This window comes from Dendrobates tinctorius, unplaced genomic scaffold, assembly GCF_039654945.1.
Source record: "Dendrobates tinctorius isolate UK_male_01 unplaced genomic scaffold, ASM3965494v1 ptg000003l, whole genome shotgun sequence".
Classification (NCBI taxonomy): Eukaryota; Metazoa; Chordata; class Amphibia; order Anura; family Dendrobatidae; genus Dendrobates; species Dendrobates tinctorius.
Window position 1 is genome coordinate 55899674 of NW_027361671.1, and position 13306 is coordinate 55912979.

Genomic DNA, 13306 nt, shown 5'->3' on the forward strand with positions numbered 1-13306 from the left:
ACGAGAAGTGGTGAGTTCTCCTTCAATGGAAGTCTTCAAACAGAGGCTGGACAGGCATCTGACTGGGATGATTTAGACAATCCTGCTTTGAGCAGGGGGTTGGACCAGATGGCCCAGGAGGTCCCTTCCAACTCTACGATTCTATGGTGTTTTAACTGAAGAATGGGCTACAATTCCTTTGGAAACAATTCACACCTTGCATGAATCCATACCTCGGAGAACTGAGGCTGTAATCGCCACAAAAGGTGGACCTACACCATATTAAACTAACTTTTGTTGACATTTCCAGGTGTTTCCATTATTTTGTCCACCCCCTGTATATCTCTCTATCTACACACAATGGGTAGTTTCTTAATGGGAATCTGTCACCTATTTTTTCGACTATAAGCTGCGGCCACCTCCATCAGACGTTTATCTACAGCATTCTGTAATGCTGTAGATAAGCCCCCGATGTAACATGAAAGAGAAGAAAAACGAGTTATATTATACTCACCCAGGGGTGGTCCGGGTTCTGTCCAGCGCCTCCCATCTTTTAGCGATGACGTCCTCTTCTTTCCTTCCTGTCGCGGCTCCGGTGCACTGCTCTGCCCTGTTGAGGGCAGAGCAGAATACTGCAGTGCGCAGGCGCCGAGAAAGGTCAGAGGTCCGGCACCTGCATCGGGAAGCAAAGAAGAGGACGTCATTGCTAGAAGATGGGAGGCGCCGGACCGCGACACCCATCGGACCTGGACCAGACCCGGACCGCCCCTGGGTGAGTATAATATAACTCGTTTTTCTTCTCTTTCAGGTTACATTGGGGGCTTATCTACAGCATTAAAAAATGCTGTAGATAAGCCCCTGATGGCGGTGGCCGCATCTTATAGTCGAAAAAATAGGTGATAGATTCCCTTTAAATGACTCACGAGTTCCTGTCTCTGTATACGGTGCAAAAAGAAACACCATTCATGTAGGGTGATGGGTAGATGGTGAATCACCTGCAAGACGCTTCCCATTCAATTCTGGTCATACGTTCAGTCTTTTGAGCGTTTTTCTTCTGCTTCAGGTTTTGAAAAACCCTTGATAAGAGAAACACTGTTGATGGAAAAATACTCCTAACTAGGCACTGTCCAATCACACAACCACAAGAAATGCTTCCGACAAAACTTTTCCTAAAACTTCCCAAGTGTAAGTACACATGAAGTCTTCAGGATGTTTGTCTAGACTGCCGCTGCTTCGAGAAAAAGCCAGCCAAGCTTTCCTGAAGTGCCATCGCTTTTGTGCAGCATGTTTATTTCTAGAGCTTAAGCTGTAACTGGTGAGGAATGGACACGATCCGGCCTTTAACAGTTTCATGGTTTCCGAACCCTGAAGCGGTTGAAATAAGTGACAAAATACAGAACATGTGCACAGCAATGTTGTTTTTGCACCATGTTCATTTTTTGTGCCGCTTTTGCAGGGCATTTTTACGGGAGGATTACGACATCATCTGCACATACCTGAAGCTATTTCCACTAGAAACCTTGCCAGTTTTGACCGCCTCAAATATCCTCTATAGTATGAGATTCAATGGCTAGCACACGATAGGTACGGGGGTATGGTGCTAGTGAAGGAGGCTCATGAGTCCCACATAAATGTCTATTAGAATCACTGCACACATACACTTATGGAGTATTTGCTTATTAGTGAAATTTATTGAAAGCAAGTGCTCTTATAGTGATTGCGACAGAATGACGTTTCGGTCATTCAAGACCTTGATCACATAAGTCGCTGAAAAAAAACGGAGATATATACAATCAGGTGTTGTTGTTACATATATTACATATTTACATTATATTTACAACATAATATATATGTCTAGTATATCTATGTCTGACATCTGGTGATGCTCATAGGAGGAATGCCAAGACTATGGTAAATGTGAAAGTATTAACATATAAGTACTGAGAGAGAGATTGGAGGGCACAGATAATTGCATCATTATACAAAGTCAATAGACATGTGTGGAAAAAATATTGAAGCATAAAACAAGAGGACATGCATACCCTTGAACAATGTAGTGGTTCACGAAGGATGTGGTCCTTATGATCAAAAATAGGGACAGCGAGTATGCCTGGATAGAGGGATTTGTATGTTTAAATTAGATTTAATGGTTACTTATAATGCCTGGTGATAAAATTTTTTTGCTAAATATAAGTGACTAATAGCATGGTTGTATTTAAAACCCTGTGGTGTCATAGAACCGTCTAGAGAAATCTAGTATCATCCCCATTGGTGAAAATGGTATAGTGATAAGGTTATAAATATTTACCCGTAGCAGTTCTGAACTAAGGGCTGTCCTGAATTAGGTAATGGTCACTTATGCCTTTAGGTTAGCCAGGGTCAGAGCGGTCGCTCTATGTGGCTGTGGAGGTAAGTTGCATAAACATTAGCCTGTGTAAATAGGTGGAAAAAATGTACTTAACTTAATTGACTGGGTCACCATGGTTCACTCACGGTGGTGGCGAGACGGTGGAGTGTGTTAACACTCAGTTGTAGCAAGGAGGAGTGACTAGGAGCGATGTTCATAGCTCCTTTTAAACATGTTTTGTCCATGTGACAGGAAATGACAATTGCTGGTCTCAGGACAGGATGTGACATCACCGCACATGCTCAGATGAAGTGTGAGGCTCATGGTGGCAGCCATGTTTTTAGTTGAAAAAGTCATGTGATCGCAACGGGTCACATGACTATGTGATGATAAAAAACTTATTTTATCATAGTAAATAGTGTGGGACAATGGTTCAACAACATTGAACCAGTGTTATGGTCAATATAAGCTAAAATACATTATGTATCGGCCATAAAGATGTTACTGGGTATGGATGCTAGTATGCCGAAGGTCTGATGATATATATGATATATGTTGAGTACAGTGTATATGATGATAGACATTATGATCATAATACATCAGAAAACAAGTAGGAGTCCAAACTTAAGGTTAAAGGAAAGCAATCAAAGAAAGGGAAAGGAAACTTATGGCCAAAATACTAATGGTATGCTTAATCTTACCAGAGGGTTATGTTGTGCCGTTATTTGTATACATTAGGTGACCTAGGAAAGAATGTCAGTTGTTAGTTATGCCACTCTATTTCACGATTAAGACCCCTAGGAGCAAGGGTGTCGAGTGTGTATATCCAATAAGTTTCACGCTCTTTCAAGAGTTTGATGTGGTTACCCCCTCTTCTGGGTCTGTGTACTTTTTCTAACACTTGGAAGCGTAATTGTGAGATGTTATGTCTGGCTTCTTTGAAATGGGCCGGTAGGGGTAGCCAGGTGTATTCACATCTGATTGCAGATTTATGGCTAGAAATCCTCCTCCTAATTGCCTGGGTTGTTTCCCCTACATATAACAGTCCACAAGGGCACTTAATCACGTAAACAACAAAGTTAGAATCACAAGTGTAGAAGTCCTTTATGGGGTAGGATTTGCGGGGATGTGTGACTACATTGCCTCTGGTGACATTTGAACATGACATACAGCTAAGACAGGGATAAGTACCTGTCCTCCTTTGACCAGTGAGGGTAAGCGAATGGATGGTTTCCTTAGTCCCTATGTCCGCTCGTACCAGTCTGTCCCGTATGTTTGGGGGTCTCCGCAGACACATCAAGGGGGGGTTTTTGAATGACTCAACCCTGGGGTATGATCTTGTCAATAGTGGCCAGTGTTTGCGGATCAAATTATGTACCCTTAGTATGGAGGGATGGTGGTAATGGACAAAGGGAAGCCTCACAGGTTTTGTCATGTCACTGGGCGATGTAATGTCAGTGCGGGCTCTATGTAGTTCATCAGTAATTTTTTCGGGTAATTTCGGCTGGCAAATTTATTGGACATTTCGATTAAACGTGTGTCTTTAATTGTGGGGTCGGAGACAATTCTATTGACTCTTAAATTGTGATCTTGGCAAGCTCTTTCTAGTTGCTTGTGGGTGACAGCTGTCATATAGGAGGAGACTATTGACATCTGTAGGCTTTGAAAAAATGTCTGTAGTTAAATATCCCCGGTCATCTTTTATTACTCTTGTGTCCAGAAAGCTGATGTTATTGGCGTCATGGGATAGTGTGACTTTGAGTTCAGGTCTAATCTCATTGATGGAGTTAAAGAAGTCAAGGAGGCTGTCCTGGGGGCCGTGCCATATGCAGAAGATATCATCGATGTATCTTAACCATACGAGAGCCTGTTGCTGAAAGGTGGGATTGGGGTATATATGGTCTCTCTCAAACCTATCCATATAAAGATTTGCGTATGCGGGGGCTACGTTCGAGCCCATCGCAGTACCCCGTATCTGTACATAAAAGTCATCTTCAAAGAGAAAGTAATTTTCACGTAGTACCAGGTTTAGTAGATCAATACATAGGTTTCTTTGTTTGGTATCGGTGTTAGCCTCCTGGAGGGTAAGGGAAACTGCCTCTATACCTTTGTCATGTTCAATGGAGGTGTATAAGCTGTTAACATCCAATGTACACAAGATACTATTAGGTGAAATGGGTCCCAGATCCATGGTTTCCGAACCCTGAAGCGGTTGAAATAAGTGACAAAATACAGAACATGTGCACAGCAATGTTGTTTTTGCACAATGTTCATTTTTTGTGCCGCTTTTGCAGGGCAATTTTTACGGGAGGATTACGACATCAAATGCACATACCTGAAGCTATTTCCACTAGAAACCTTGCCAGTTTTGACCGCCTCAAATATCCTCTATATGCACACAGCCTTAGAAGTATTAAGACATTTTATTTTAATGTATGCCTTGAACCTGATAAATTAGTAGTCCAGATACCTGAAGCAAGAAACACGCCATATATTAGTCATCAGACACCATTAAAATACCACAAGGCAAGATTGTATGATTTTTATCACTTATTTTATTTATTCCCTCAGCTGTCTGGTTATACCAGCCAATACAGAGCTTGTCCCCTCTTATTCCAAGCCTCGGGCTGCAGCATCCCACAGCAAAGAAATTATATTCTTTCCCCCTTCATGACTAATTAAATAAGATAAAATTATGTCTACATATTTCATCAACATGAAAACCCCAATTGTACTGTTTGGAATGCTTTCCCCTTCCTGCTACAATTATACTCCAACGCAAACTTATGGCGACATTTTGTAATATGTTGTAAATTTACCGGTTCATAAAAATATTCATTTTTCTTAAATAGGAAAAAAAAGACAACTTCCAGTCTTTATTTGGGCGAATACTGAAAAAAGTTGCCAAAATATCAACGTAAATCTTATTTCATATGTAAGAGCTCATGTTCATGACCTGATTAGTCCTTTATACAATTTTGGACTTTTATGGAGACAGCTATGGGACCTTACTATACCTACACGTGCCTCTGCTTCCATGTCCCATCAGATGGCGTGCATTGGAGATATTCCCTAGAGTTACTTCTAGAAATTAACATTTTCATGTATGGAGGCAGCAAACAGCAGAAAAAGATCTGAACGAGGCCTAACTGGGCTCCAGAGAGAAAATTTAGGCAACAGCTGAATTTACGAGGCTCAAAGTGACCTGGCATAGAGGCACAACTAATATTGTTAACCCGAAACTAAGAAAAAACCCTGTCCGTTAACCATAGTGGTTATGTCTGATACTACAATGAACACGTCCCATAAATATACTGACTCCAATATTAACAGCATTAAGTAAGAATTTGGAAGAGGGTCAAATAAGAACAATATTTACAACAAGAGAAGCACATTTTCCATATAGAAAATAATTATGTCATACCCAGACATAACCCCTTTCCTGTCATCCCGATCCAGATCTATAGGTTAGCTTTGGGCCGGGTTCACACGAACATATATATTCTTGGACCAGTCATTTGTCAACTGTGTATGTGACTGGGACCACTTGACGCTCCATGTGCTCGTCTGCCTCGTGCATGGGTGCAGGAGCCACCCGCCATTAAAAAGCAACACTCATCTGTAAAATCACTGGCAAATTGACCAACACGGGACGGCGCTGTCCGTTGTACACACGTTCAGCCGTAGGCCAGTTTAACACATCCGATATTCACGGTCCGAGTAGGGGCCATGATGTCTGGACTGGTCACGGGACCCTTGATCAAAACGCACCATGCTCACAGGCATATACGAGGCTGTTGCGCGTGGGATAGGAGTCCTGGTACTAACATCGTGGTTCATACTCATGTGAAGCCGGCCTAGTTTATAGCAAGTTTCAAATAAATGTATGAAAGTGAACAACTTATGTTTATATGGAACACGTTTTATACAAAAAAAAAAAAAGGCAAAAACCCCAAAAGCATTTGACTATACACCAACTGTAAAAGAATGCAGGTTTATGCCCCCATAACTAGGCCAAAAGAGCTAAACTAAACCTTAGTGTGCAACTACAAATGTACGCTTCGTATCAACTAGCCGACGTTTGGAGGCTCTTTTTTAGGTCGCACACTGGACACCACTGAAGATGCACTCGCGGAACTAAAAAGACTTTTAGCTTTGAAAGAACATCAAGTGGACAAAACATCCTTCAGAGGGAAAGATATTAACACTAATGACGAGTGCAAGTGCTCGTTACTAGACTTTGCCTAGGGTGCTCGGATATGCACAGAATAGCGCAGGTGATTGAGTGACATGTTAGAGTCCCCGCGGCCACATGTTTCGTGGCTATTAGACCGCCACAAAACCTGCGGGGACTGCCCATATTTGTCAGGCAATTGCCGCATGATTTGTGGCCATCTAACAGCCATGATACGTGCGGCCGCGGGGACTCGAATATGTGATCCGTGATGCACCCGCGATACTCTGTGCATACCCGAGCACCCACGGTGGGCAAACTCGAGTAATAATCACTCGCGCGCCTCACTAATTAACATTAAAGATCAAAATCCAAATCCCCTTTGGGAAAAAAAACAAAAAAGACCCTTCAGACAGTTAAAAATAAAAGTTATGTCTTAACACCAATTTTTAATTCCGTTTTGCATTTTTTTTCCTTTCAGGGGACGACTATAGTGGAGTTTAAAAGGTAAAACCTAGCTTTAGCAATATATACAGTCTTTTAGATACCAATATCAGGAAAAAACAAACAAAAATAATTTGCAGTTGGGACAACAGTGTGTAAAGAAAGAAAACTATCAAATAATTCTGGGTTATGATCCAACACGTGTCGTGGTTGTTCTTTTATCGGAAAAGAAGCTTTTGAGGAGAAACACCTGTCCAATGCTGACAACTAGGAGTATAATGGCCTCCCCTACGGACCAATAGGCTACACGGGTGTTCAGATCCTCTGCCCTGCTGCGGCCCTGCGCCTCTCGTAAACGAAAGTGTGTCTGGTAATCGATGACTGACTTCAGAGCTTCGTGGATTGAAACACAAGCGGATTCCATCTGCACAATATAGAATAAAAAAAAAAAAAAAAAAAACAGAAAAAACAAAAATATTTATTAGAAAATGCAAATATAGTTATAATTTCCAAGAGAAACTAAGCTACATTATTAGAGAAAGTACAGATTTTTTTTTTAACCCATTCATCACATAAAGACCCCATTGAAAGTTGTCGTCATGTGAGGCTCTGTTCACATTGGATTCCATTTATGATGAAAAAAAAAGGTTACAAATCTCAAAGAATTTCTTAAAAAACAAAAGAACGGTTGAGTGGTGCTTTATTTTACAACTGGAGTGGTGCTTCTAATCTAAGGTCCCTGCCCTTAGGCTATGTGCACACGTTGCGGAAATCCTGCAGTAACTTCCGCGGGAATTCCGGAATTCCATTCCGAGGGAAAATCGCATTTTAAATTCCCGCGAAAAAACTAGCGATTTGCAAGCGTAATTAGCTTGCAAAATGCTAGCGATTTCCAAGCGATCTGTAGCATCGCTTGGAGAACTGATTGACAGGTTGGTCATACTCGTCAAACATAGTGTTTGACGAGTGTGACCAACTTTTTACTAAACTGTGTTCCAAATTATTATGCAAAAAGAGTTTAGGAGGGATAAGGTTAGAATTTTTTTGTTTGTCATTTAAACTAATTGATGATGATGTGTGTCAGGGCTCTTTATATCACTGAAAGCAATTGCAGATACTTGTGCAAATTAGTTTGGCAGGTGTGTCCAAATAAAGGCAAGACTAGTTAAGAAGGCTGTTCCACATTATTAAGCAGCCTACATTTTTTGCCAAAATGGGAAAGAAAAAGGATGTGTCGGCTGCTGAGAAGCAACAAATTGTGGAGTATTTAGATCAAGGCATGACTACAATCAACATTGCCAAGACACTTCATCGTGATCATCGCACATCAAGAAGTATGTAGCTGATTCCCAGCACACGTGTGCGTGCTGATAAGGAAAAATTGAGGACTCTTTCAAACAGGCAATTGCGTCAGGTTAAAAGAGCAGCTGCAAAAATGCCTTGTCATAGCAGCAGACAAGTTTTTGAAGCTGCTGGTGCCTCCAACGTCCCCCGAACAACAAGATGCAGGGTCCTTCAGAGGTTTGCAGCTGTGCGTAAGCCATCCTGTCGACCACCTCTATCCACTGCACACAAGCAGAAACGGCTCCAGTGGGCCAAACGATACGTGAAGACTGACTTCCAAAATGTTTTGTTCACTGATGAGTGCCGTGCAACGCTCGATGGTCCAGATGGATGGAGTGGAGGATGGCTGGTTGATGGACACCCCATGAAAACACGGCTAAGGCGCCAAGGAGGAGGTGGAGTAATGTTTTGGGCTGGAATCATGGGGAGAGAGATTGTCAGCCCCTTTAGGATCCCTGAAGGAGTAATGATGAAATCCATAATCTATGTGGAGTTTCTAAAACAGCACTTCCTGCCATGGTTCAAGAGGAAGAACCGTGCTTTCCGCAGCAAGATCATTTTCATGCATGATAATGCACCGTCTCATGCTGCAAATAACACATCTGCATCTCTGGCTGCTATGGGAATAAAAGAGGACAAACTTATGGTGTGGCCACCATCTTCCCCTGACCTCAACCCCATTGAGAACCTCTGGAGCATCAGCAAAGGAGTGTCTATGATGGCGGGAGGCAGTTCACATCTAAGCAACAGCTCTGGGAGGGTATTCTGACCACATTCAAAGCAATTGAAGCACAAACCATCCAAAAACTGACAAATTCAATGGACAAGAGAGTTCAGAAGCTTCTTTCGAACAAGGGGTCCTATGTGCAAATGTAACATCACCTAGAATAAAGTTTTGACTTGAAAACTGTTTGATTTCATTTTGTAATAAGCTGATAATGCTTATAATTTCACAATTGACCATTTTTTTGTTCAAAATAAAAAGGTTGAAAACTCTGCTGTGCATAATAATTTAGAACATGCATTTTGAGTGTTTCTTATTTTTAAAAATATACTGTTTTCATAGGCAGTTTGTTCAAAAACATTGCAATTATACTAGAATATTAGATGACTGGAAAATAACTGACTGCAATTCATATAGGTAATTTAGAAAAAATATGAGGAAATATTTTTTGCATAATAATTTGGAACACAGTGTATTGAGGCTGCCTATGCAGCATCAGTAAAAAGAGCTAATGTTAAAAATAATAAAAAAAATTAAAAAAAAAAAAAAAAAAAAAAAAAATCGGGTTATATTCACCTTCCGGCGTCCCGAGCAGTCTTCCCGGGCATCAGCAATGCTCCCGTTCCCAGTAATGCCTTGTGAGACCTTTGATGACGTCGCGGTCTCGCGAGGAATAGGGACCGCTACATTATAGCGAGACCGCGACGTCATCAAAGGTCTCGCAAGGCACTACTGGGAACGGGAGAATTGCTGAGGCCCGGGAAGGCTGCGCGGGACACCGGAAGGTGAATATAACCCGATTTTTTATTCTATTTTTTACAGGGATATGGTACCCACAGCCTGGAGGAGAGTCTGGTTACCATCCGCAAATGTTCTGCTTAGTTTTCGCATGGTGGGCACAGCCACATGCGGAAAGTAAGCAGAACAATGCATTCCTATGTGGGCGGAATCCCCGTGATTCCGCAAAATTAATGAGCATGCTGTGGATTTTTCCATGATGCGATTCCGTCGCGGGAAAATCCGCAGCATTAGCAAAGCATTGAGGAATCCCATAGGAATGCATGGGATGCTGTTTTTGTGCTTTTCCGCGGCAAAAACGAGCGTTAAAAACCGCTGCGAAAACGCGAAAAAACCGTGACGTGTGAATGCAGCCTTACTTTTATACTCAGCTGCCGTAGTCTTCACCTTCTGTCGCCGTTGTTCCCATAGTCTGTGACCTGCCGGATCGCCCCAGTGTTTCATGGAGAGCCGGAGATCACTTTTCGATGCAGGTCAGGCTCTCGTAGACTTAAATTGAGAGCTTGTGACTGTTACTTATGACCAGTCAGAATTTGTGGTCACAAGATGCTGTCACAGGACCAGATTGGCGCTGATAAAAGATGAAGATGCCGGAGGGCGAGTATAAGACTACAGGCAGGGACCTTAGATTACTAACGCCACTCCAGCGTGGAAAGAAAAAAAAAAAATCGCTAAAGTGGTGCTTTAAGCAATAATTATGTATTATATATAGACTTATAAATGTGATATTGCTGTATTTGAAGTAACCTGTAAAATCATTTTGTTGGGTCATATTTATTATAAAATGAAAGCCATAAAAGAAAAATTTTAAAAACAGCGGTAGAACTTCAGATTCTCACCACCTGATATTTTTTTTTTTTACCTGTTTTTCAGTACATAATATGGTAAAATGAATGTTGTAACTCAAACCTACACTTCATACTGACAAGCCATCATAGGGCTGGGCTGTGTAAATGGAAAAAGGAAAGAATATTATGGTGCTTGGAATAACAGGAGAAAAAAAAACCCAAAAAAATTAAAAGCAAAAACTGCCCAGAGAAAGGTGTTATGGGCCAATCCTCCAAGGTCCATCAGAAGAAAATGTGTTGTATTGCGATCTCAGAAATGATTGGTTACTGCTGAGCCCTGGCCGAATATCAATGTCTCCTGGGCATCTAGCAGAGGTACACACAGATGTCATCCATTTATAGAATGGCACATGTAGTATCCGCCTGGGCTGATGGCTTAGTCTCACCCACAGATAGAATACGATGTGCCAGATAAAGCTCATTGGCATTATTGCTTCCCCCTTCTTCACATACACTAAATATATGGGATGTAGCTGCACAACATTTAACAATGTGAACGTCAGCAATATCACAGGTATTATTTCATTATACGCGTTTGGTTGTGAACTGCTTTATACGCGGTAGCTCCATTGATTAATATAAAAGCAAATTTAAAAAAAAAAAAAAAAAAAAAAAAGAAAAAAAGCTTCTGACCTGGGTCAGGGCAGTGGCCCGGTTCTCACTGGGGAAGAGAGGAGGGTCTTCACCAACTTGGAAGTCAAAGTAGACAGTCTTGTGCGTGAAGGTCGAGAACTCATTGCTGAAGCAGAACTTGTATGTTCCATTGCGAGAGGCTGTGAAAGTGAAGCTGTCGTATTGTTTCTTCATCTCCTTGTACAGCACAATCCCATCTGCGTCTTCAAGCCGGCAATCCACATCATAATGGCCGCCGGTGATGACCTGTAGAAAAGGACAATGTTAGAGGACACCCTGGAAGCGAAGAAAAACTGTTTCTTCTTGGGGCAGCCATTTTTCCAATATGGTTGAAAAACAAGCAATGTGAAATATAGAAGTATCAGGTTTTCTAAATTGAATGATCATTGAGACTTAAAGGGGTTGTTCATTACCTGGATAACCCCTTTTAAAGGGAATCGGTCACCCTTTTGTTCGACTAAGAGCTGCCGCAGATTCCCTTTAAGAAGTAGTTCACTTTGTAAAAGTAAAAAAAAAAAAAAAAAAAAAAACACTCACCTCCTGTACTAGCACTAGGTCTCCAGGGGATTGCATGACACTATTATGCCATGTGAGCCCTGCAGCCAACCAGCGCCTTCTCTAGTAGTGAAACGGCAGAAGTCTAAAGCTGGTGCTGATTGGCTGAAGGGCTCATGTGGCATAAAGTAATGCGAGCGTAGGGGCAGATAACACTTAAACAGCGCCAGTCTAGAAGGAGAGTACCTGTTATTATCATTTTACAAAGTGAACTACTTAAAGTGGAAAACACTTCAAATGGTTAAGAAAAGTGGACTCCAAATGCTTTTATACTTGCAAAATAAATAGAGCAGATACTCGCCTCCCCTGGGTCCAGCGCTTGCAGACCGCACGAGCTGCGGAACTCAATGATTGGCTGCAGTGGTTGTGTGCGCTATGTGACAATACTGTTGCAGTCAAAACACAAAGCGCAGCAGCAGGGCCAAAGCTGGACCTGGTGAGGTAAAGTGTCTGCTCTGTTTGTTAATTAACAACTAGAGTGGCATGTACAAGTTTGGGCACCCCTGGTCAAAATTACTGTTATTGCGAACAGATAAGCAAGTTGAAGACAAAAATGTCCAGGAAGGATGGGAAATCTTGAAAAATGAAATTCTCAAAGCACAATTGTTAACAATTCCGAAAAGAGGGAAGAATAGGAAGCTGTTGTGAGTTCAGGAGCTTTTCTATCCTGTCCTTTTTAGTTAGCTTGGGCCCCATCGTTTGCTCAACCTATCTTTCTATCTGTGTTAGTGTTTTCATCTTGCTTCACCGTCATTATTTGTTGGGGGCTGCCTATTGCTTTGGGGGTCTGCTCTGGGGCAGTTTAGATTTCCAGTTTCTTTCTTTAGGCCTATTTAGTTCTCCGGCTGTGATCGAGGGGTCTAGGGCATCATAGGAACCCCCCACGGCTACTGTTAGTTGTTGTGGATAGGATCAGGGGTCTGCAATCTGATAGCTACCAACCTCTCCGGTTTTCTGGACTTAGCTTGTATTTTTGTTTTTTCCTCCTTCGGTGACTCATTCATAACAGGAAGCATTTAAGGAAACTAGGATGGATGAACACAGAACTTAAGCACATGCTAAAAAGGATGAAAAAAATGTTTATAAAATGGAAAGAGGGAGGCATATCTAAAGAAGAATATAATGCTGTCTGCAGAACCTGCAGGGCACAAATCAGATTAGTAAAGCTGACAATGAATTGAGGCTTGCAAGAGATGTCAAAAGCAATAATAAAGGATTTTGGGGATATGTCAAAAGTAAAAGAAAAGTCAAAGATGCTATAGGATTTTTACAGGATGTAACATCAACTGTTCTTCACTGTCCTATTAAGGGAATAAAAGAATCCAGGATATCTATAAACAGAAAGATAGTGAGGAAACACTTAGCTAACCTAAATGAACTCAAGTCTCCAGGTCCAGATGAATTACACCCCAGAGTACTGAAGGAGATAGCAGAAGAAATTTTTGAACCCCTCTCCATAA

General features: G+C 41.7%; 1 protein-coding gene across 1 annotated transcript in view; it reads right to left on the bottom strand.

Moving 5' to 3' along the window:
* Positions 1-6929: 6929 nt before the first annotated feature.
* TMED7 (transmembrane p24 trafficking protein 7) overlaps positions 6930-13306 on the bottom strand; it is a 28783-nt gene continuing 22406 nt past the window's right edge. Inside the window, exons 3-4 of the mRNA XM_073552898.1 lie at positions 11292-11537; positions 6930-7368 (exon numbers count right to left, since the gene is read on the bottom strand). Coding sequence (XP_073408999.1) covers positions 7132-7368; positions 11292-11537 — 483 coding nt within the window. The 3' untranslated portion in view covers positions 6930-7131. The remainder of the gene's footprint in view (positions 7369-11291; positions 11538-13306) is intronic.